This window comes from Schistocerca nitens, chromosome 8 (genome assembly GCF_023898315.1).
Source record: "Schistocerca nitens isolate TAMUIC-IGC-003100 chromosome 8, iqSchNite1.1, whole genome shotgun sequence".
NCBI lineage: Eukaryota > Metazoa > Arthropoda > Insecta > Orthoptera > Acrididae > Schistocerca > Schistocerca nitens.
Genome location: NC_064621.1, coordinates 547360935 through 547387963, shown reverse-complemented (window position 1 = coordinate 547387963; position 27029 = coordinate 547360935). Strand labels below are relative to the sequence as shown.

The following is a 27029-nucleotide window of genomic DNA, read 5'->3' as shown; positions in this document are numbered from 1 at the left end:
GTCCCACCTGGTCCCCATCTCTCCACCCTTCTTACCCTCTCCCAAGGTGGCTTCCGCCAGCTCCCCCTCCCTGATGATGTCCTCCTCCCCTCCATCTACCCCTCCTATCAACTTTGATCCCCCCCCTGTGTCCTTTCCTTTAGGCACCCTCCCTCCCTTCTCTTTCCTTTTCCCCTGTCCCCTCCCTCCACCCCTCTTTCCCCGGGCTTCCCCTGCCCCATCCTCCCTTCCCCCTATCTCCCCTGCCCATGGCATCTGCTCTCCCCTCTCCCTCTCCCACACCCCTCCTCCTCTCTTGGCAGGCCCCCGGACTCGTACACGGTTAGTGAACATTCGCGCGCCGGAGATCAACGCCTCGTGTTCTGTGTGTGCCATCGTTTGTGCTTAAGTGGTTCAGTGTTATTCGTTTTGTGCACCTACGTCTCTGTCTGTGTCCAAGTGTCTGAACAATTTTATCTTGGACACTACACCTGTGAACGGCACCTTGTATTTTAAAAACTGTTTGTCCCCGTTTATATGTCCACCATCTTTTTTTTTCTCTAATTGTCTTCATTTGTATCTTTGTGTTTCTCTGCGGCCAAAGAGCGGCGTAGTATGCTGCTGCAGGCCTGCCTGTAAACAGGTTTCAAAATACCAATAAAGAAAAAAAGTTTCGTAAGCCAGTTTGCGTCGGGAATTCGGGTCTGCCAGTCAGTGGGAACGCGTCTGGAGCGCAGTCATGACCTGCCAGTCGGGGAGTTGCAATGCAGCACTAGTGCAGTCGGGTTGGAGCAGCAGTGAGGTTTGCGTCGACGTGGGTCGCCCGACCATTGCCGCCACGTATCACTTGAGCCGGGCCACTGTCTTGGTGGATCGTCGGTCGGTCGTCCTACCAGACGACGCGTTTTGGCTCGCCGATCGTTCATGAGTCATGAGTGTGTGTGTGTGTGCGCGCGCGCATTGACTCCCGATTGTCTTCGTGTGTGCTTAGTTACTGTTGGGTATCGTTCAGGTTTTCGTGCAAGTGTTTGTCAGGTTGTGTGTGTAGTTGCCATTGTTTCCACTGACGACGATTTTAGATGTTGTCGGCATTCTGCGGCTAGTCGGTCGGTTGCTGCGGACCAGGGAAGTTACCTCCGCGCGGTGCAGTCCGCTGGGTCCGCTGGCGTTCCCTGTGCAGTGTCGGAGCGTGGGTGGAGCTGCCTGATCGCTATGAGCTTCGTGGTTCACCGACCTAGGACATCAAAGTTGAGTAGTGGTTTCAACTACCCAGGCCACGTCCATTCATGTTGTGGTGGTTCGTTTCGGTGGTTCGCTGTTGGGGAGGTTTTCCTATGAGCAACACCGAGTGTTTCTATTGCTGAAAATTCAGCCGTCGTGCGGTGAAATTAACTACATTGGTTGACTACAATTCGAGTGCACCAGCGGAATTTTCTGCCTTGTGGCCGTTAGTGTTCTGGTTATCTGCCCTGGCCACTGACGTAAATTCAGCAGTGTTATTTTTAATTGAAGTTAACTATATTACCGTATTTCAAATTTGAGTGTACCAGAGGAATTTCCTGCCTTGCAGCCGTTAGTGTTCCGGTTACCTGCCCTGGTCACTAACGTAATTTCAGGCCGTGTCCTTTCCTCACCTTATCGCTGTCCAACATGGTGTGTAATTTCGACAGCTAATACATACATCATTGTGGATTATCACGTTCGCAACCTTTGGTGTTTTGAGTTCTCATGTACTGATTGATGACAAGCAAGTCGTTGTGTCGGTCGGTACGTGGCTGTTCCCTGGTTGTATTCCGATGGATCAAGTGTAGTTGGGCTCACCACCTGTCTCACCTAAGTGAACGAGGGCAGACCGATCTCCCTGGAGGCCTCTGAGTCCCGTTGTCTTTATTGTCTTTCCCACCGGTGTTTAATTATCTGTTTTCAGCTACTTAAAATTTAACGCTTATGGTTATATTTTTTTTAAAATTTTGGAAAATTAATTGTGGGCTTTCAGCCTTGCTATTTTATTCTTAAAATTATTCTTCATGCTTAAACATTGCGGCATTCTGCCTTGAAAAGATTATGGTAATATATTTTGAAATTTAGTTGTGGCCTTCAGCTATTTGTATTGCACCTTGCATATGTTTGTTCTATCTATTTTGCCTTGAGGCTTTCCACCTAGCTGTGATGTGCTTTTTTAATTATTTTATTTGCTATTTTAACTACATTTTTATCTTTTTGATTTTAAGATTTCTTGTTTGGAGGCCTTAAACCGTGAAAGAGTTGCATTTGGTAAAGGTTCGGCTATGTGCCGCTACGGTTGTAAATGTGTTGTTAAATTACAATAAATTACAAGTAGAAGGTGAAACTGACCCCAACCTTATTTGGCCCTTTGCACAATCCTAATTACCTGTTCTGCCCAGCGGGTTTAACGAGCGTTTCATGTTGTTGTTGTTGTGGTCTTCAGTCCTGAGACTGGTTTGATGCAGCTCTCCATGCTACTCTATCCTGTGCAAGCTTCTTCATCTCCCAGTACTTACTGCAACCTACATCCTTCTGAATCTGCTTAGTGTATTCATCTCTTGGTCTCCCTCTACGATTTTTACCCTCCACGCTGCCCTCCAATGCTAAATTTGTGATACCTTGATGCCTCAGAACATGTCGTACGAACCGGTCCCTTCTTCTAGTCAAGTTGTGCCACAAACTCCTCTTCTCCCCAATTCTATTCAATACCTCTTCATTAGTTACGTGATCTACCCAGCGTTTCATAGGCAACAAAAATTTTTGGCATTCGGAAAAGCAAGTTGATGATTGAAAATTCGTGAAAAGATCTCATCGAAACGTAAGTGTCATTTCTTTTAATGAGTGACAGTTCTAGGGATGTTATTCCTAAATACAGCATAAGAAAAAAGAAAACGAAATAAAAATAAAGAAAATAATACAAAACATTGCACCACAAAGGAGTTATCCAAATGGGACGAAAAGCGATAGACGTGATTTACGGGCGCACACACAAACAAATGGTCATTATTTCAGAAAAATGGGATGATTTTTTCAACAGGAGGAGCTACACAAATTGAGAATGTCAGTAACATGTTGTCCACCTCTGGCCCTTACGGAAGCAGTTATAGTTGTTGGATATCCTCCTAGGGAATATCATGACAAACTTTGTCCAGCTGGCACTTAAGCTCGTCAAAATGCCGAGCTGGTTGGAGGTTCCTGCCTATAACACTCCAAACGTTCTCAGTGGAGGACAGATCCGGCGACCTTGCTGGCCAATAAGGTTCTACAAGCACGAAGACAAGCAGCAGAATGTCTCGCCGTATGCGGGCGTGCATTATCTTGCTGAAATGTAAGCCAAGGATGGCAACAAAACAGGGAGTAAAATGTCGTCGATGTACCGCTGTGTTGTAAGAGTACCGCAAATGACAGCCAAACGGGTCTTGCTAAGAAAAGAAATAGCACCCCAGAACATCTCTCCTAGTAGTCGGGACATATGGCGGTTGACAGTCGAGTTGGTATCCCACTGGTGTCTGGGGCGTCTCCAGACACATCTTCGCTGTTCAGTTTCAAGCAGGACTCTTCACTGGAGATAATTATACTCCAGTCAGTTAGATTCCAGGTCAGATGTGCCAGACACAACTGCAGACGAGCTTGTTGGTGTACAGACGTCAACGGTAGTGGTCGCAAGAGGTGCCGGGAGTAAAGCATCTTTCTGTGAGCCATTGTGGTCACTGAAGCACCAGTTGCAAGTCGGATCGCTGATAATGATGAATTCGGGGCTCTGAGTGCCTCTCGGACGGTTCCTCGGTTCTCAAGTTTTGTCGTCTCTCTGGTCGACCGCTTCCTACTTGAAGCTGTGTTCGGCTGTGGTTCACCTATTTGTGCCAATATCGTCGAATTGTAGCATCACTTCTATTCAAACGTCAAGCGATTTGTCGATTACTCCAACCGGTTTCTTTGGGCCCAACTACACGTCCTCTCTCAAATGCTGACAGCTGCGTATTTGTTCACGCTCCTGGTTGCGAAGCGTAGTTACTGTCCAACTGAGTACACGGAATGACGCCCTGGTATCGACATGTCTCCTGTTTATCGTGTTGTGTCTTTTTTTTTGGTCTTAGATTATATAAAAGAAAAGTACAGTATTGAGGATGTTCTACAGTATTGTTCGTGATTGTAATTCCTAGGTTTCTAGTTGAATATTAAATTTGTGTGATTTATCGTGTAACCGGAATTTAACAGAATTTATTTAGTACTCATGTGGGTATACTATATAGTAAACGATGGTATCGTCTGCAAACAACCCAAGATGGCTCTTCAGATTATCTACTACGTTGCTTATGTGGATTACGTACAGCACAAGGCCTATAACACTTCCTTGGTCTCCGCAGATATCACTTCAGTTTCACTAGATGACATCCCGTCATTCATCGACACTGTTTGGAGGAACCTGTGCCACTGCAGCACAAAAGTGGCAAAACAGTCGAACTTCTTCTCTATCCCTATATTCCTCCGTTGATCTCAGTTCTTGTAATTTCTTTTCCACAGGCGTTGGTTGAAGTGAAAATTGCTACCGGAAAGAAATGCATAAGAGAACACTGTTTTCATAGTTCAATGGTTCAAATGGCTCTGAGCACTATGGGACTCAACATCTTAGGTCATAAGTCCCCTAGAACTTAGAACTACTTAAACCTAAGTAACCTAAGGACATCACACACACCCATGCCCGAGGCAGGATTCGAACCTGCGACCGTAGCAGTCCCGCGGTTCCGGACTGCAGCGCCAGAACCGCTAGACCACCGCGGCCGGCTGTTTTCATAGTTTTCGTAACAGTGATTTCAAAGTCTATCACTGCGGTTTTCTGTGACCACCCTGACATCGCATTTTTCAACCCAGAAAAGGTCTTTCATATGCATTTTGACTTTTGTGTGGGAGCAAAGCAAATAAAACAGGAAATAACTTCGTGTCTTCTTCTGTGGTACTGAGGTCAACTTGACTTTTCTTACAGGAACTCACAAATCCAGTCGCATAACCAAGACGATACTCCACAGGCACGGAGTTTGATTAGAAGCCACTTGTGAGGAACGGAAAAAAACGAGATCCTTGTACAGGCCGTGAGGGACCAAGGACCCAAGGTATGCCGTATCTTGTCTGCCTTGCGGATGCGGTATGGAGAAGCATGTGATCAGCACACCGCTCTCCCGGTCATTTTCCCGACTTTCCAGACCGGAGAGCCGCTAATTCTCACTCATGTGGCTCGTCAGTTGGTATCGCAAGGCTCAATACACCCCCTACGAGTCCTCCCACCAATGAAAAATCCTTCGCTCTACCGGGAATCGAGCGTGGGTCGTCTGCCTCGCAGTAATCTATACCGACTAATAAGTTTCCTTTAATTTACGTCTGTGGTCACAACCTTTTTGTTAACATATTACGGGTTTCGGTCTTTAATGACCATCATCAGATCTGTTTCATAAAAACGAAGTCCTAATGTACTGCAGCCACTATGGCTGCAGTACATTAGAACTTTGTTTTTATGAAACAGATCATCATCAGATGCGGAATCCGCATTTAACATTTGACGGTGGCACTATGGATGCAGTACATTAGGACTTTTTTATGAAACAGATCTGATGACGGTCATTAAAGACCGAAACCCGTAATCTGTTAACAAAAAGTTTGTGACCATAGTCGTAAATTAAAGGAAACTTATTACATATACGGGTCACTGTTTTTTTCGCGAAACTATACTGACTACTTACCTATGGTCGCTGACAACGATGTCAAAGCCTTCTGGAAATCTAGAAATATGGTATCACTTTGAGATCTCCTGTCGGTAGCGCCCTTGTCAGTCCACATTTTGTTAGTTTTGGTTGTAGCTTTTCTTGGAAAGCAAAATGATCTTGGAAATTCTTCTTTCTGTGGAGTATTTTTAGGGATATTCTTTCGTGTTATACCCATATCTAGCAGGTCTTTTTCTACCTCAGCGAAGCATTCTTCCTTGATTTTATTAAATTATTTTCAATATAGAAGTCAGCAGAACTATTTTAATTGCAAAACCACACATACGTCAATGTTAAAAAATATATCGGCTCAGCCACTTGTTTATAGTGTAAAACACTAAGACTGACGCGTTTCGGAAGTCAAGCTTACATCAACAGAATAATAAAAAGTAAAAGAACCTGTTAAAACTCGCTAAAATGGAACATGCACCAGGCACAATAAAATTGATAATAAAATTAAAACATCGTGGCTACTTCCCTTGTTGCAGCCGTGTCTTCCAAGGTGCATCTCCACATAGTCGTCAAAATATAAAAAACTCTAAAATGGTGTCGCCTATGGTGTTCAACATCTAACCACATGGCTCTCTCCTCTATCGTCGTAAACCGCCCGTGCGTCTTCGTTGATACCACACACCACGTAGCCAAACACGTCACTGGATAAAACCACACATACTTACTCGAAGACGATGGGCACGTGCAGCTCCTTGGCCTGTGCGACAACCTCCGCCAGCGACTCCGTCTCTAGGTCGACCTTGAAGAGGCGTCGGTCAGCCTCCTCCATGGCGTCCTCGGGGCATCCCGACTGCGAGAGGAACTCGAGCGTGTCCGGCACGCCCAGCGGCTCGAACACCTGCCCACAAGTCGACACGTCATCGATAAGGCTGTGGAGGGTATTCCCGCACCAAAGCATGCACTGCTGGCTGTAGACCACTCATACAACGCAGACAGTGGGAAAATTTGGAAAAGAGATTCGAATATTGACCAGGGTAATCTCCAACAGGGACTATAAGAAGAAATGAGAGGATCCACTGATGAGCCGAAACATGATGACCACTGCCCACTGAGGGACTGAGTGCTGCCTAGTGAGACTGAGAGCACGTGGCATGGTAAGGAAAGGGTGAAATCTAGGTAGAAACGAACGCGGAATATATCATGACATGGGCCACAAATGGAGGAATTCACTGATGTGAGTTCGGCAAACTTCAACGGAAACAAGAGTAACTTCAGGTGTGCCCCAAGGCAGCGTAATAGGTCCTCTGCTTTTTACGATTTACATAAACGATCTGGTTAATGGTATTAAAAAAATTGTGTGAAATCTTATGGGACTTAACTGCTAAGGTCATCAGTCCCTAAGCTTACACACTACTTAACCTAAATTATACTAAGGACAAACACACACACCCATGCCCGAAGGAGGACTCGAACTTCCGCCGGGATCAGCCGCACAGTCCATGACTGCAGCGCCTGAGACCGCTAGGCTAATCCCGCGCGGCTGATGGTATTGACAGCGGCCTTAGACTGTTTGCCGATGATGCTGTAGTCTACAGGAAAGTAGTATCACACGAAAGTTGTGAACAAATCAATCAGGATTTGCAGAAAATAAATGCGTGGTGTAATGACTGGCAGTTACTCTCAATATTAGTAAGTGTAATCTACTGAGTATAACAAGACGAAAATCCCCATTAATGCATGAGTACAAAATAAATGATCAGTCTTTGGAAGCAGTAAAATCAGTCAAGTATCTGGGTGTGACTATTTGAAATGATCTGAAATGGAATTATCAGATTACACAAGTAACGGGTAAGGCGAACTCTAGACTGCGGTTTATTGGTAGAATCCTGAAGCGATGCAGTCCTTCAACAAAGGAAATAGGTTACAATACGTTAGTTCGTCCAGTCTTAGAATATTGTTTGTCTGTATGGGACACTTACCAGTTGGGTCTGATGCAAGAAATTGAGAAGCTCCAAACAAGAGCGGCAAGATTCGTGACTGGTACATTTAACCATCGCGAGAGCGTTACAAATCTCGTAGAAAGTTTGAAGTGGACACACTTGCAGATAGACGACGCGCTAAACAGCAGGGGCTGCTCACTAAATTCCGAAATCCGATCTTCACCTAGGATGTGGAGCATATATTATTACCACCAACTTTCAAATCGCGTAATGATCATCATTCGAAGATAAGGGAAATAAGAACTCGTACTGAGGCGTTCAGACAGTCGTTTTTCCCTCGTGCGATCCGCGAGTGGAACAGAGGTGGGGCGCGAATTGTGCCCTCCGCCACACACCGCTTGGTGGCTAGCGGAGTATATATGTAGAAGTAGAAAGAGCAGCTTGCTGTAGGCCAACGATTGGGAAAGAGTATCTCTGAAGCAGCAAAACTTGTCTGTTTGCGTGTTCCTGTCGTGAATATGTAAGGAAATTGGTTGAAGGACGATGAAACGACGCGTAGGGGACAAGGTGTCAGACGTCCACATCTCATCAGAGACAGGGTGTTTGGCGCTCTGTAAAGCAGAATTGGCGGCGATCTGTGGGAGATCTGACGACAGAGTACAATGCAGGTGCGGGCACAAGTGTTTCAAAGCTCTCCATTCAGCGTACTTCTTTGAATATGTGGTTCCAGAGTTGAAGACTATTGCATATTCCAACGTTGACTCGATGATACCATCAATTACGATTGCATAATTGCAGTGGACACAAGTTCATTGAGATTGGACTATGGATTAATAGAGACGTGTGGCTTGATCGGAATCATGTTTCTTTCCAGGCTGGTGCGGGCAGTATTATGCTATGGTGATCATACATCTGTCCGCCCCCGGTAGCTGAGTGGTCAGCGCGACAGAATGTCAATCGTAAGGGCCCGGGATCGATTCCCGTCTGGGTCGGAGATTTTCTCCGCTCAGGGACTGGGTGTTGTGTCGTCCTAATCATAATAATCATTTCATCCCCATCGACGCGCAAGTCGCCGAAGTGGCTTCAAATTGAAAGACTCGCACCCGACGAATAGCCTACCCGATGGGAGCCCTAGCCACACGACATTTACATTTACATCATACATCTGAGCTGCCACGCCACCATAGGTAGTAACTGAAGACATCATGACAGTCTCGCACTGTGTAAATATTATCTTGCAGCATGATCATCATTCGAAGATAAGGGAAATAAGAGCTCGTACTGAGGCGTTCAGACAGTCGTTTTTCCCTCGTGCGATCCGCTAGTGGAACAGGGGTGGGGATATGACTTTGGCGCGAATTGTGTCCTCTTTGGTGTTGGGCATGTCAAAGCTGGCATTCGGTGGAGGGAGGCTTTGACCAGCCTGTAGCTTCTGACTTGGTCATTTCTTAATCTATCTAAAGTGATTTGTGGTCAGAGCTGGTACTTTCCCAGGCACTTTCCCAGTATACCTGGTCTTGTCAAACACTCGTTAGAGAACAAAGTTGTAACAGAAAATAGCACTTTCATACGAGTGCTATTGGCAGAAATAGAAAGTGATTGACGGAAAAACATGATCTGCACCTCAGGGGCTAATGGTCTGAAATGCCTCAGCGAAAAAACAATGTTGTGTAGCTTGTCGGAGATTGCAAGCTTTGGGCATCGACCAGCGCCCTTCCGGATGAAGGAGGCACATTGTGGACCCTGTAAAGTGTTGACTCTATCTAGTCGGGAGAGAGTGATCGTCTGCGATCCAGAAGGTTGTGACCTCGGTGTCGAAAAGTTAAAAGCGTTCGTAAAGAATCTCCCTTGCATGACTACAGAACTCAGTCATTTCCAGTTCTGTAGGTCAGTAATAGGGCATAGTGCAAGTGCAGTGCCGGCCGCTGTGGCCGAGCGGCTCTAGGTGCTTCAGTCCGGAAACGCGCTGCTGCTACGGTCGCAGGTTCGAATCCTGCCTCGGGCATCGATGTGTGTGCTGTCCTTAGGTTAGTTAGGGTTAAGTAGTTCTAAGTACAGGGGGCTGATGAACTCAGATGTTAGGTCCCGTAGTGCTTTGAGCCATTTTTTGCAAGTGCACGTGACAGATCAGAAGAGTGAACTGTTAAGCTAACTAGGGTTATGAGCGGCCGCAGAAATTTATCAGAGAGGGGCAAACATTCAGAAAGTGCTATTTCTGATATAGGAGATTGGTTGAGTTTGAGAATGTGTCGCGCCCCAGGAAATAAAAATGACAGGAAGTACACGAAGCTTACTGTATCCTAAACGTTTGATAGTTATACAGTCAGAATTTCTTTGAGGTAAATTATTGTTATACCTTAAAGGTAGCAAACGAGTATTTCATTAGTACAGTGTTGCTATAATTAAACTTTCGCTACTTGAGGGGGCTCCCATGAAAAACGAGTATTGTAGGACAATGGAACTTTGTGGAAGTATTTGTCAGGCCATGTAGAAGATAAATAACGAATAAACCATTGAAAGAAACACATTTTAATTTCCATATGAGAAGGTAACATTTCTTAAATGGGCATCATGTTTACGCTCCAGGTTACAAACGTTCCTCAGTGCGACGACCATCTGCATCCGCGATAGCCTGGAACCGCGCTAGAGATACCGTTTCACAATTGTTCGCAGCGCTTTGCAACGTTCCGCGTATGTAGGCGAGCTAATGGGCCGCCTAGAATTGGTACAAGGTGAGCTGAATTTGTTTGCGAAGCTGTGCGGTATCAGGGCCGATAGAACGTCGCGGCCGGGAGGCCTCCACTGCCGCTCCCAGTGAACCACGTGAGTTAGCGAATGACCGGATGTGGGGAAAATCCCGAAGCTGGGAATTTGGACGGCTTTTACTCGCATGTCCTTTATAATGGCCAAGTTACAGCTCCTTCAGATTCGACAACAACTCAGTCAGACATTAACGCAAATCTGAATACATTTGCGATCTCCGAAAAATGAAGCAAATCTAAAGACAACAATATCTCAATACATTTAAAACTGCAGAAGTTAATTTAACTTTTGAAGGGACTCTAACTAACGAGAGATCTGAATGTGCTCCGCTTATACTGCGGAACTGAGGACAGAAAGAGTTTGGCTTACTACTCTTTGTATCGCCTGCCCAGTTGGCCGTGCAGTCTAACGCACTGCTTTCCGGGCGGGAAGGCGTGCCGGTCCCCGGCAGGAATGCGCCCGCCGGATTAGTGTCGAGGTCCGGTGTGCCGGCCAGTTTGTGGATGGTTTTTAAGGCGATTTTCCATCTGCCTCACTGAATGCGGGCTGGTTCCTCTAATTCCGACTCAGCTACACTGCGTCGGCGATTGCTGCGCAAACAGTTTCTCCACGTACGCGTACACGACAGTTACTCTACCATGCAAACATTGGGGTTATGCTTGTCTGGTGTGAGACGTTCCAGGGGGGCGGGGAGGGGGGGGGGCACTGGGGGCCGAACTGCGCAGTAACCCTGGGTTCGGCGTGGGGCGGCGGCGGTGTGAGTGGACTGCTGTAGCCTGTTGTGAGGTTGCGTACCACTGCGGGCTATGGAAGAGACGGAGTCTCTCCATCGTTTCTAGGTCCTCAGTTCCATACAATACAATACAATACACTCTTTGTATTGCTTATGTTAATTTGTGAATCATCATGTTCAACTATGAACTGTTTTGAGCTGACAAATATTTCTTATACTGTTTAATTTGGGGATTTTGCTACCATTCTCATAACGCTCACGACGCAACTTTTCTGCATTTGATAAGGGCATTTTGTGTCTCTATTTTAATTGAATATCGTTGGACCATTTCCCGTTTATTTGAGATGCCCTTTCTTGAATAAATATTATTCAACAGTTCTCTGTCGCCTGTATCAAAACAACCTATGTTATTAAATTATTTGTTTAACTTTTACTTCGCATTTCTGTGTATCTTATTAACTCGCAATTCTAGGCAATGCATAGACTATTTGACAGCAGGATAACAGCTACAGGTTATTACGTGCAGCGAATTAACTGCAAAGCATGAAAGCAGACTATGCGGCTTGACCCTATGACTACATGGGGCTATTCTTTTTAAACAGAGCTATGTATAGTCCCAGTACCTAAAATATGAGTAACCGCATGTAAAGAAGCATCTGGTTTGCTCGTATGGCATGCTGTTTAGGTACCATTGCAACTTTCCGAACAGTTGACCATGGAATGTTCAGCAGTCATGATACGGTAGTATACTGCTTGAAGATCGTACGTTCTGTCTAGGATTCTCAGCCATGACAATGGCAACTTCTTCAGCAATTTGTGGCGCAATTGGCCATCAGCGTCCCCTAGAACAATTCTCAAATCACTGTTAACTTGAACTCCAAACCATCATCTTCAGTCCTGCTGCAGGACATGGACCACTCTGTATTCCTATAATGTCTCGATACTCGGGAAGAGCAGCAGCCATATAGCTGTTGTTTTGATAAAACAGCCTTATGAGTAAAGCCCTGCTTCTTTAGCCCAAAAGTTCGTTACCTTGTAAAAAAATTACGTAGAACCTACACTTATCATCTACTATGGTCCAATTTTCAGGGCTAACTCATGTATTTTCATTTAAAATAACACATTTTACACTTGATTAGAAAAAATTAAGAAAATGAATATTTTTAATTATGTTGTACACTTATTATGAAATTTTTTCTCAAAAAAGGTGAATGTAAGAAAATAACTGTAATATTTTTTATAAATGGTGTAAATAAGAAAAAAATATGAACTGAATTATAGTAAATGTAAGAAATTATTTCCTCAACTAAAATTATTCTAATTATTTCTTCTTGATCAGCTGCAAGATTTTTATGAGCTGTTGTTTGTAAATGTTTTTTAAGACAAGATTTTGTTTACAGTTCTACCACATTCACATATAACCTTAATTTTCTGGTAGTGAGATACACATTCTTTACAAATCCAACAATATCTATGTTTTTGATACTTATGTTTACCAAATTCATTAATATTCTTTTCATTCAGTCGGTCACCACACTGCTTCAGCAGTTCAGTATTGTATGTTTAAAGATTATAAAATTTAATAGGAAAATAAACATTTTTTTTTAATTTTCAGAATGAATTCCAGGTCATGAATTTCATAATTTCTATTTTTAAGTTTCTTCATTCCTCTATATTTCAGTTTCATCTGTCCTCCTTCAAGTAATCGAAAATCCAAATCAGTAATTAATTTAGAATATCTGGTAAAATAATCTTAAACACTTTATTAAGCTCCATTCAAATTTTTCTCTGTATCTAGTTTTTTAAATATTCACATCAAGTAATGCTACACAAAACATGTATCTCCAACTCATTTTTTAAAATCGCTTTCGAGATACTTGCATTATTGAGCTTCTTGATTAGAGTCACTGTTTATACAGAAAAAATTTTATTAGATTTTTACAGTGTGTAATGTCCATATGATAATGTATCTATTTCATTTTCCAAAACAAGTCCTTTGTCATCATGAGGACTCAATTCCTTCTTGCTTATTTCAACTGTATAGACTACATGTTATTCACTTAGAATCATATTAATTATTCTGTTCTGTTCTCTATTGTTAAACAACCAGCCTTTATAATCTTCTAAACTTATTCTATTTTTAACAATATATTCCTTAACTCCTATAGATTTTTTTCTCTGTTTCATTATAAACTTTATAAGCATACATTTTTGCTCTTAAACTGCAATATTCTTCCATTATTTTTCCATCATATTTTTCTTTCTTAAAACTTTCTTATTTACATGTGGAATTCCTTAAATATTATCTGTTGGACAATCACTTGTACCAAAGTAATCAATCATCAATTTCATATCTTTATAAAAATCTTTAGTTTTAATTTTGTTAATGTAACTGAATGTGTCTTGATAATGCAACTTGATATTTTGTCCATATTTTGGTTCCATTATTTTATAGTGAAAATCATACCTCAGTTCTCTAGATAAATCAAATATACTCATTCCAACATAGATTGGTTTACTGAACCAAATTTTTATTTTGTCCATAGGAAAAGGAACAAGATTTTGATTAAATGTTGTTCTTCTTTTAAAATTTGGTTTTGCTATAAGTTTATCACACTTTTCATCTGATACTAAGATTATATACACTCTATTTGTAATATCTTTCATTGTCTTACCAAATACTGACTTATTCATAAATTTGTAGAAATATTTTCCAAAATCATTTTTGGCTTTAGGTTTCATTTCTACATTTCAATATGTATGCTTCTTCAACCAATCTGACTGTTTAAAATTTAAAACTCTATTACTTTTGTTAATTTATTTTCTAATGGTAGACACTGTGTAAGATTTCTATAGTGGACTACATAATTATTTTTATTTTCTATTGTAGTTAGCAATTTCCTATCTTTAGTTCCTGGCACAGTTTTATTTTCAGGAGCTAATGGTACATCTTTGTGTAAATCATGTAATTCTTTTGGATATTCTAAATCTACTTAAAAATATATCCAATTTTAAGAGTATCTGATATTTCAGTGATTTTTCTACAATCTACACTATTTGGCTCATCCCATTAAAAGCCATCATAAGGTAAACATTACCCACAGCATAGCCATATAAATTATTCACATCTAAATATACTAAAAGGTTCTATATCTTTTTAGCATCATAATCGCTCATATATTTAGTTTTTTCTTTAACATCTCTCTTACAACACTGTGGTATTTATCGTCTTATTCCCTTTTCTACCAGTAAAATCATATCATAATCATGTAACAAATCAAGCGGTTGCTTAGTCATTCTCAACACTGAATCCCGAAAAAACCTGGTGGTGTAAAGTATGAAGATGGATAAAGATCATATTCTTTTGTACAAGTCCATCTAAAATTTTTAAATACACCAGACTATAACAATAGATATAATTTTAAGATACGGATCTTGATATTCACCAAGATTTTTAATATTAAATTTTTTCCAAACTAATTTTACATGTTTATACTCTTCATCACTTATTTCATAGTCAGGGAGTTTACTATAAAACTCTTATTTTGTTAGAAATTGTGTCTCTTCAAACTTTTTCCAAGAATCCATGTAATCATATGGATATAGACCTTTTTTGATCACTAGATTGAGTAACTCTCGTGAGAAAATTTCTTTAATATTTTTAATTTGATCCTTTTTAGAATTTGAAGAAAGCGTGTTAGGTGATTAGGCCATAAATAAGAATATATCAGTAAACCACATCTTCAAATTTCCTGTCTTCCTACCAAACCTAATGAATGTATCTTCATTATTTGGTTTTAAATCTATTTCTTTTTTTATCATAACGAAGTTCTTTTAAAAACAGATGTGACTCATATGCAGATAAATTCCTCAAATAAACTGATATTAAACTAGGCTGTTTTAACTGTAAATTACCATCATTACATTATGGATTTATGAATTTTGTTCTAAAATGGTAACGGTAACTATCCTTTTTATTTTTTGTTGAATGATGACATTTATACAATGTACATTTTTATCGATCTTGCATATCTTGATTGTTCTTCAGGAGTTAATGGTCTCATTTGTTCAATTAAAGAATACATTCTTCCAATTTCTTCATTTTCTTGTTTTATACATTCAATATGTTTCTTATGACAATTTGTCCTTGTATAAACAAAAGAGTTTTTCCATGTATTTTATATTTCATTTTATATGAATTTTCTAGATTTGATTGAGAGTTGCACATCTTAAAAAACGAACATTCAAAATCAACATAAATAACAAATAGAACGTTTCGTGTATATTGCCAATTTTTTAAATGAATATATGAAACAGCCCTCAGAATTTCTACTTTTATTGGTTTGTTAACTAAACAGCTTGATGCATGATTACTTAATTTCTTGTTACCAATGAAATTGGGTAAACATACATCAATAATTTTCTTCATGAGTATTTATATTGCTCAGTACAAGTCTAAATAAATTTTTCACATAGCAATAATGTGATTTAATTTCATTCTTGAAATAGAGGTGTTTACATATTTCTGTCTTAAATTTCGTAATTTCTAATGGATAAACTCGATATTCTTCATCAAATGAATAAACATTAATAGATACATTAATTCTATTCTTGATTTTTGGAATATTGTCAACTACTGAAGTGTATACAAAACTTTCAAGTTTCAAATAAAATCAGACCAACCTTTATATATTTTGTAACTCCTTCTGCATTCTTATATACAGGATATGATGCAGATTTTATAGCGCACAGGAAAGATTTTTGATCTTTTTTTTAAAAGTATTAATGCTGATTTACTTTCTATTTTATCTGGCAATTCAATGTAAGATGATCCTCACAATGTATCATTTCTGTTAATTCCTAGTTGTAAGCACATAACTGTATTTCATGGCCATCTTGATCGTCTTGCTTGAAAATTAGAATTTTTTGATAAAATATTTTGTTTACCATTCTTAAATTTTTTAGCTAATTCTTTTTCAATTGTTACCTTATGATTTTCCACCTGAAAATGGAATTCCATAAAATTTCTATTTGTCTGCATTTGAAACCACAATAACATTTAAAAGTTACTTTCAATCTGTGATATATTTTTAACTGTCTTTTACAATTTTCATAATTTTCGGTTTTCTGCAGTCAAGAAATGATTAGGTTCAACTGAGTTCGTTATTTTAAAAATTTACAGTTTGTAATCTAGTTACAAATGCAATATCAACTAGATAATCATGTACTGTTCTTCTGTCTCTTAGATTCTCAAATAAAATAAAATCAAAATAAAATGATTTTTTATCAGTAGTTCTGCTTTCCTAGTTCACAAAAAAATCGGCAGAAAATGGAAACATTCCTTACAATGGATTAGTTTCATTACTTTGAAAAAATTCACTATCACTTTCAATTTTGTAATAAGTTAATTTTTTCCAAACACAACTTCCATTAGATAATGTCTATTGGTAAATTTAATTATATCAGTTATATTTAGTTTACTATAACCTTGTAGGTTACTTCTTTTAAAAGAATCATGAAGCTGAATAACTGTGAATTTCTCCATTTGGTCTCCCTATTTATATAAAATAAAATTTAGTAGATTTGTATAAAAATAACCTTCTAAATTCGACCAATGAGAATCCTTATGTAAGATATATTTAAATATTAAGTAGAAGATAATTCCCTTTTCTTATTTTTCATATATTCCGAAGTACATTTTTTACATTTATTATTGTGGCTATCTTTACAGGAACAATTTATATTTTTTAATCTCTTGACAAGCTTTACATTTTTAATTTGTTACATTTGCTTGCTTTTCATCATTATTAATCGAAAATATTTTGGAATGTTCATCACCTGTTGTAAGTGATTTTTGTAATAATATTTAGAAATATTTTCGCATATACACAAGGAATTCGTTTTCTGTTGTAGTTTCTTACATTGTATTCATTTACACATTATCTACACTTCGTTTTATAACTACATTTTGTGTGTTTTTGTGAAGTACAATTAACAATTGTCTTATCACTGTTACAATATTTACAAAATTTGGGTTTGACACAACACTGTTTCGGTTGTTGTCGAACCTGCTCCATTTATATAGAAAAAAATTTTATTAGACAAATAAAAAATCTGTAATCGACGCCATTTCTTCTTAATGGGGTCAAATCTACATACAAACAACAACGTGCTTACACATAATAATAAGCAAGTGTTTATGATCATTGATTAATAGGATAATCCATGGTTTAAAGGAAAAGATGTTGCTAAACTTTTACAGTTTACAAATACAAGACATCAAGTAGGTAATGAAGAGAAAAAAAATTATATTGATCTGATAACTGTATCAGGTATTGATAAATATGTAGAACCTCATACAGTTTTCATTAATAAGAGAAGGAATAAATTCATTAGTTAGAAACACAGAACAATTACTTCAAAAAATGAAATAAAAAACTTGTTTAGTGATCTTGAGTTAAAATTAAATTTAGGCACACAAACAAAGGAGTAAGAATTCATTAGCATCATAATCAATTGTTTTAAAAATGAAAGATTTGAAACACAGTTCTCCATTGAGAATTAGAGCATTCCTCTATATCTCACAGAATACAGAACAGCAGTTGAATGTGATAAAAATGATCACAATGATCGAAATATATCAAAATAAATTGAAAGACAGAAATTCACAGACGAGCAATAGGTTGTAGAATTATTTCTTTTTAATCCTGATGAAGAAAAGTTTATAATTCATGATGTTATCAATAGAATACATAAAACATTTTAAAAAGAGTGAAGATAAATAAACAAAAATAGGTGTACCCCAATTCGTTGCCTTAACAAAAATACAAATTTTTATTTGTAAATAAGGGATGGTTATTCATTACACACACAAAAATTAAACTTTTTAATAAAAGTTTAATATAAATGGGTGACAATTTAAGCAAAGTAGCAGATACTTATAACAGCTTCTCCAAAACAAAAATATGAAGTACAGAATAAAGAACTTAGAAAGAACGAATATTTAGAATTTTATGCAATAGCAAAAGATTTAAACATAAGATGATATTCTTACAGACGTAAATGTACTGCTAGATCAGAACATATTCATTTTGATTTGCTGAAACTCACATGTATCCAAAAGATTTGCAAATAGAAGCACTAAATGTAAAACAACTTTGGGCTGTTGCAAAGATTTTAAAGACAGAAAAATATTATAACTATCATTGATAAAAACTGGTAGATGTAATAAAAAGCTATGGATTAGCACTAGAAAAACCATTTCCAAAGGATTTGGAGAAGAAGAAAGTTGCCAAATTAACAATATAAAATTCGAGGTTTGTTCTTGTATTAATAATCGTAAGAGTACTCGAAAAACAGCTCAATATAATACATTTTGCAAGAAGGGAAAAGGCCTAAGTAATTACAGGAATTCAATTTCGATTATGCAATATTTTTGTAAAACAAATTATATCTATATTTTATAATAAAAATAAAAATCTAATAAAACCTTTATTCTATATAATGGTGTTGATTATAGATCTATTCAACAAGAAGCTTATATATAATAATAAATGTGATCATAATAACCCATAGTTTTTTGCAAATCAGTTTTAAAAATTTGTGGATATAAAGATAGTAAACATGGTATATTAAAATGTTGATAAACGTGATAAAAATTTTGTAGTTAATCTATTGAATGAAGGAGGTGTCTCGAAGACACTATCCTAAGTACATAAAAAATACCTTATTTATCAATGACCCAATACTCTATTCATTAATTCTTAAATCACAAAAGGAGGCAAAACAATACAAAAAATGAATTACATATAAAGTTTTACCTTCAGTTTGAAAACAAGGAGAATATAACATTAAAAAAGAAATAAGACATGTATAAAAGCCAAATAACTCAGTTAGAAAAATTTGAAACAGGATTCGAGGAGAAATGGTCTAGTTAATAGAGCTATAGATAGTTTACGTGAAAGAAATAAATAAATAGTTTATTACCTCATACTGTTCCTCAAAAAATAATGAATATTAATTTTATTGTTTTAAAATGATTTGATGATGATTATGACTATACTTATTATTTTCTAACATAATTATCCTTTATTATTTTTAACAGGACCTTTTTCTCATTTTCATATTTATTCATTGTGTCTTGTATTTCTAATCACTTAATGTATAGTCATATTTGTCGATATCATCTTCCGACTAGTCATGTAGTCATCTAATTGGTGATAAATATCCAAAATCTTCTTTATGATGATGATTTGGAATTTATCTTTCAGCTTCACTGTATTTTTCAATAGCTTTTAATACATCCTTCGATTCCTTGTTTTACTTGTTCAGTAGAATCGATAACAGGTTGATGTTATCTTTTATGTTTTTCATATTCTGTTCTTGGTTGTTTATCCAAAGTTTGAATTGTACTTTAAATTCTTCAGCAATCTTTCCATTTTGTTTAGCCTTTTTAACAATTTGTGGGTCTTATTTTGCAAATATTAGAGATGAAAACACAGTAATTAATTATTTTTAAGTGTTTAATGTTCTTATTTAACATTTATATAATGTTTAACCTTCTTGTTTAACAGTTATAAATGCTGTATTCTATTTCTGAATTTACCTTCATTTGGTTTTCTAGTCACATCTATCATAAAAAAACCAAACTGAACATTCTAACAATTACAACACATTTCTGTAAAATCATGAAATAGTAAATCACCACAAACTAACTCGTGATAAATGTGACCTAACTTTGTGTCGTCTTGTCTGAAAATATTTAAAAAAATTAGATTACCGCTTACTTTTGGCATTTTTGAATATATTTGTGCCAAATAAAAGCAGTCTATTCCTTTATTTCTTCATCTAGTAAAATATTCTCTAACTATACCTTGATTTGCAAGAATGAAGTCATGAAGTACTACTACTGAATTATCTAGACATTGAGCTAATGTAATAATTTCATCATTATTTTCAATAAAAGTAGCAATTTTTTGTTATGTTTATCTTTAATTTTTTATGCCTTTTTATAATTTTTGAGTATTCTGGTAGATCTAAACCTTTTAAATAATCATAGAAATGATTAATTCAACCATTCTGATGCTAGAATATAATTATCATTAATGTTGTATTTCCATATCCACTTGGTCCTACGGTTGTATATTGAACAGTATTTGGTAAAAGTGTACCATGTATATTTTTTGATTTCTTTCCTAGAAACTATTTTTGGTTCCCAATCTGCCACTCAGATTAATTTTTATTGGTATAAATGATTTGTCTATTTCAGTTGAGTGATAAATCATCTGTTCTTAAAAGAAAATGAACTCTTACAGTAAGAGAAAATAATGAAGATGTTACATTAATTGGTTTTTATACAACTTTTTAACTCCATATACGCGATAGAGTAACGATAGAAATTCCTGTAGGTCGGAACAGTTTATAAATTTAGAAAAATTTATTCATTCGAAAAAGCCAAACATTTACATTCAAGCTGATGAAATTTTTAATATAGTTATTGTTGAGAGTGATATCAAGTTGTATATGGATATAAAAGCAGATTATATCGCAAGTGTGCTAGGATTTAATAATCAGTTTACTGAAACTAATGAAAAGACGGTTTGCTAATAATGTTAGTAAAATTATTCTATTTTAATTAATAAATATAAATTTCAATTTAGCTGATGAAATGTTTGTTAAATATATTGATCATTTTCATAGAGAAACTAATATTAATGCTTCATTTGAACTAATAGCTGAATTTGGGAAACCATTAGTTTATGGACGACATTACGCTGCATACATTTCAGTTTATGATTAAATGCTAGACTTAGAAATAACCATAACTGATGATAATGACATTTGATTGTATTTAACGATGTTTGCGTAACAGTTACTTTAGAAATGTCCTAATAAATTTCATCCTTAATAAATCATGAATGAAATCCAGAGTTATAATTTCTACTCATTCCCTGTGAATGAGAAAAGTAAAAATAATTTAAATGTACCCAACAGTGGTACAGAGATTGAAATAAATATGGGTGGTGTATGGCTTTGTCCAGTTCATGCACAGTTATACATGAATTTTAAAATTTGTATAGCTAATCCTGATGGATTGGAATCAGATTACCCAACATATGATGGAAAATTCAATAAAAAATTAAACGATAATTATGTGGTAGAACTGTTTGTTTTTTTTACCATAAAGAAAGGAAATAATATTTTATCTAGATTAGAAAATCCTTTTATTTCATCAGCAGCTATATTTGATTCCAACATTTACTTATAAAATAAGTATGGAAGGTCATATACTTAATAATGGAAAAATAAAAAGTAAGAAAAAAGATGTGCTTTATCCATTAGCAGTGCTTGTGAATTTTAGTAAAAGATTATACAGAAATTATGTGGGAAAGGATTTAATTGTAATTTTTACAATGTCTTGTAGTCCTAGAGATGCAGTTCTTAGATGGCTTGACTATAATGAAGCTGGGGTTGAAATTCTAGTAGAATCGATGGAAATTCGTGTGCCATTTGTGAAATAAGAACCAAATTATGTATTAGAACAACGAGAAAATATTCTGAAAGATCCAAAAATTCAGATATCTTTTTATGAACTACAATTTGTAGAAGTTGCACGATCGAGTGGTAAGACAAATTTTGAACTTGATATCATGCATTACTATAACTCTGTAGAATTTGATAGTCACATTTCAGACAAATTGAAAAATCAGTCAACTACTTGATTCTTCATTATTTGATCATATCAACCTACATGATATGTACTCGAAAAATGGAAGACAAAATTTTCCCACAGTAGGTGTGGACTATTAATCCTGCAAATAGTTTTCTCAAAGCATAAAATGCATTTCTCGATTTTAAACGAGTTTAACTACTGAAAGGAGATGTAGATATTAGGGCACATAATTTCATTTCAAATTATCCATTCTATGTCATTAACACAACTTGTAGAAAAAACATTGTTAAATGTCAAAAGATAATTATGAAACTTTTCGCAACTTTTAATAAAAAAGGTCCTTCAGATACTTTAGCTTATGTTAAAATGTATGGTAAGGAAAATTTAATGTAAGCTGCACTGAAAAGAATACGTACTGAAAATTTTTATTATATGAATGAATAAAAAATTAGGAAAAGTAATAGAAGTATTAACTTCATGCTTAAATACCTTTTTGAAATATTGTAGAGAAGATAAAATGAATAAAAACTGAAAATTTTAGTGTGGTGATTAGAATATGATATTTAGTTTTTTCATTATATTATTTCCAGATTGCGATTGTTATGTAGGTTAAGTTAGAATTTTGAATTTTCAAAATTGGGTAATATTTGGCTGAGAAATTCCCAAAAATGTTTTTCCCCTTGCCCTGCGAGTTATGCAACCAAACTTACTTGCATCAGTATTGGGTAGTCGTGTTTCAGGGAAACTGGCCTCTCCAGAAATGGAATAAGAAGTCAATTATCTCTAAAAATGAAAAAGTTAAAGGCCAAAACCAGTGCAGTAGATACATTTTACATTTTTAACTGTACAGCTATTGTATATCATATGTGTCAAACTGTAAAGTTTTACATGCTTCAAAACTGTACGTTAGTTAGAAAATCTGTCAACAGATGGCTTTGATGTTTGTTCCATTTAATTTAATAGGGAATCATTCTTGTATTTAAATTTGAATAACTTGTTTTCTAGTGTTAATTTGAGTATTGTAATTATCATTACATGTTATCTACATTTCATCCCACCAAATAAAACACAGAAATATGAAGAAAATAATTTGACACCCAAAATAAACAGACAAAAACGACTAAATTCAAATCAACTTTTCTTCTCGAATAACAACTATATATCCGATTTTCCATCGCTTCCCAAACTCCATGTAAGTGCTGATAAAGGGAGTGTGCATTACTGGAGGTCATTAAAATGGAAATACATAAAGAGAGGTAGCCATTTGACTAAAGCAACAATAAATAAAGTGGTTCTGTTAATTCAGAACTTAGACTTCATGTAGCACTGTGTACATAGCGTCAGAGGAGTATGGAAAAACACAAGTTATGTTAAGGACAATGTGGGGGTTGTTTTGCACATTTTGATATTGAGTTAATTTTTTCATACATTCACATTTTATAATAAAATACACTGAACTAGTGAGCCAGTAATATTTTAATATGAATTATTCTTTGTGAGAATGAATTAAATTTTTTTCTTAGATGTACCTTTTATAAAAAATAAATTTATTTTCTTATGTTCACCTTCTCTGAGAAAAATATTTTTTTGTAATAAGTGCACATGATAAGAAAAAAATACTCATTTTTCTTAATTTTCTAAGTAATATATTATAAAATACTTTTTTAATAAAAATATATTAGTTAGCACTGAAAATTGGACTATAGTAAATAAATGTAGGTTCTAGGTAATTAATAATGCTAGTCCTGATGAACACAGTCTGAACAATCATTCCTATAAGGTCTGCTACCCATACAATAAATAGCAGGAGTTCAGTTATAACCATTCTGCTCAGCCAAATACTTTTTTATATTGTTAATATAGGTCAGTTGAACCAACTGTGAACAACCTAGGAGTGAACCAAAATGGTCCTTGTCTCCCTATTTTGGCACAATACTGTGCAGCCACAACTTACTGGATTACAAAATTCATAACTCATAATGACCAGATATTGCACTGGGTTGCACCTATAAGGGTGTCACAGAAGAAATTGTCAGGAAATAGTGGTATGACAGGAACAATCATTCGACGCACAACTCTAAAATGCATACCTTAAGAGATATGAGCCCCTCTTCATTTCAGATGCTATGAAACAAATTTCTGCTGCTAGCTCTTTGATTTCCACATTTTGGTGGTAGGTAGTACAGACCAAAAGAAGAAAAAATTGTCAACTAAGACGTTTGCTAAAATACCTAAGAGTTACGAGCACTTGTTCAGTAGAAGAGATGTATTTCACAGTAGTGATGATGAGCAAGTACTCTTAAGGTACGCACTTTAGAGGCCATGTTTACTGGATATTTTCTACTATTTTTGATCCATATTATCACCCCTCAAAATATGGAAAGCAAAGGGGTTGCAGTGGGAGAAATTTGTTTCGGGGTATAGAAGATGAAGCAGCACTCATAACTCTTAAGGTATACATTTTAGAGCCCATGTTTATTTGATTTTTTTGCTTCAAATGATCGTTCCTGTTATATGCCTGAATACTGACCATTCCTCCAGGGGCACACTGTTCAAGAAGGTTCATATACCTTACTGACCTTGATTTTTCACTATTTTTCGCTCTTCTAGCGCAGAAAATGGCATTTCTTCTGTATTTTGTCCTAAAGATGAAGTATAGGTGAATACACTAAAAGTAAACCATAGAAGTGTTCCTCAGCTTTGCTATAATCACTCTATCATGTAAAACTGAATGCACTACCAGCAAGCCCTGACAGGTCAAATGTAAACCTTACTGTTGAGATTAAGCTGTGCAGCAGGCGAAGCAGCTGTTCCTGTGTGGATTGTGACGGGTGTCAGGCAGGTGGACTGTAGGCATGTTTGAATGTGCTGGATGTTGTAACTGTCCCTTTCTGTAGTTCGTTAATGGCTGTACGAGGAGGCGACAGACAGAAAAGATTTGGTACTCTCTTTCGGCAATTTTTGGTAAAGGTTCACAACCACCAACATTGCAAGATAACGCCGAAACTACGCCACGACAATAAAACGGTACAGTTTCTGGTGAACAACGTGACAACCAAACGATGTAGTGTTTACTGAAGTCACAGTGTTCCCCCTTGCTTCGTTAATGCTAAACCTATGGTTGAGTGGAATCGGAGAGATTCATTTTTAGATATACGTGAGAATCCTGCAATTAATAAAGTGTACCCCAGATTCTGGGAGGAAGCAAGAGCCCCCTCTTGTTTCCCCCATCCCCCCTACCCTCCTTGCGGACGCATATGGCTCTAGGTGGCTTTTAATGAAGGTGACAAATTGCCTGAGATCTAACTGAAGCCTTTGTTTAAGTAGAAATTTGAAATGAGCCTACTTTTAGTCAAACCTCAAATTTCTTTCCTGTCCAATTGTATTCCAGATTTCGAGACAAAGTTTCGTTGTGGAAGCTATTAAAAGATTTTGCAGCTAATTGGTATATACAAGACGGTACATGACCTTTCCCTGCCCAACTTAGTCACGTGTTTTCTACAACCTTGTAGTACTGATCAAGGAACCGCAATCGCGATAGGCTACAACCCCACCTTTAACAAAGTCGTAAATGTGTCGGTACGCATTTCTCCTCCTTACACGAGGCATCACAACAACGTTTCACCAGGCAACGCCGGTCAACTGCTGTTTGTGTATGAGAAATCGGTTGGAAACTTTCCTGATGTCAGCACGTATTAGGTGTCGCCACCGGCGCCAACCTTGTGTGAAAAAATGGTTCAAATGGCTCTGAGCACTATGGGACTTAACTTCTGAGGTCGTCAGTCCCCTAGAACGTAGAACTACTTAAACCTAACTAACCTAAAGACATCACACACATCCAAGCCAGAGGCAGGATTCGTACCTGCGACCGTAGCGGTCACGCGGTTCCAGACTGAAGCGCCTAGAACCGCGCGGCAACATAGGCCTGCCCAAATAGGAATTTTCCACCCCGCACGGAGAGGCGTGGCTATGAAACGGCGATGTGTCATTGGGCTACATTGAAAATTTTGTCCACCAATGACAACGCTGAAAAGACGAAAATTTCGAAGAGGAGTTGAGCTGAGAGAGGAGGAGAATCGAGAGGGAAGTCGTGGAGACTCAGCGGAAGCGAGAGGGCATAGGCGCTCTTCCACCACAGCCAAAATCCGCCTTCGGACACTGACAGCGCAGACCAACAATTGCCAGACAACTCGGAGATTGTACGTGGGCCCCGCCGCAAAGCCGCGATTGCTGATGAGGCAGCCGACTCGCGCCACACAGTTCTGAGGCAAAGCCTTCTAGATACAAGGCCTACGCACAGCGGCCATATTGGCACGTGACGTCACAAACTGTTGACCATCTTATCTGTAGTCGGCAGTCCTGTTGGCGTGTATGTTGTGTTGAAAGTGTGTGCCACGTGAAAGTGATATATATTTCATAAAGTATTCGCCTACAGTTCTTCGAAGTATGGGATTCAAGTGTTGTGTTCCCTTTTGCCAGGGAAATTATAAATCCCAAAAAGGCTTGAAAGTGCACATGTTTCGATTTACCAAATCTGTGAAGTTGAGAAATCGCCGGACTGCAGCTATTCCCAGACAGGAATTTGTGTCTATGCATCATTCAAGGGTAAGTAAATGACAAAAAATTTATAGCGTGTTATTTGTTTCCATTGCACCACATTTGCCAATTGTTTTTAAAAGCAGTTATGTATCATGTACCAGTATAATTTGTTTCTTAATTCTGGACTATTGCTGCGAGGTTAATACGAAGCAACTATTGTCACACAGAATAGTTATATCGATTAGTGTGGCTCGAAAATGTTTAGTACTCCTTATCATTCCTGCCATATTATTGAGTTCCCAGTACTTTTATTTGGAAGAGCTACAGAATGATTTTGTTCAGTTTTACATATACAGCTATTCGTAAATAATTTCAATTTGAGTAAACCACCTTAGAAAATTGCTTTAACGAATTCAGCGTTCGACAGATTAAGCAATGTAGAAAGCAGAATTTCGATGTAAGTGCATTGTGATTAAATTACCACCACTCTGTGACACGAATTTCAGTCAAGGATATAGGAGAAACAATCTTTTCATGTTTAAGGTTCTAAAGTTCTGGAGGAACAGGGAAATAAAATATTTTTTTCGGGTTTTTTGAATTATTAAACATTACGTCAGGAGGTGCTCCATTTCGTCGAATGATTTGAGTTTTGTGTGAGGTCAGCAAATTTTGAAGCGGAGAGGAAAATT

General features: G+C 37.2%; 1 protein-coding gene across 1 annotated transcript in view; it reads right to left on the bottom strand.

The window, feature by feature from the left end:
• The window catches only part of LOC126198864 (galactoside alpha-(1,2)-fucosyltransferase 2-like), a 96972-nt gene that overhangs the window by 51485 nt on the left and 18458 nt on the right, over positions 1 to 27029 (bottom strand). Inside the window, exon 3 of the mRNA XM_049935461.1 lies at positions 6419 to 6591. Within this exon, the coding sequence (XP_049791418.1) occupies positions 6419 to 6591 (173 nt within the window). The remainder of the gene's footprint in view (positions 1 to 6418; positions 6592 to 27029) is intronic.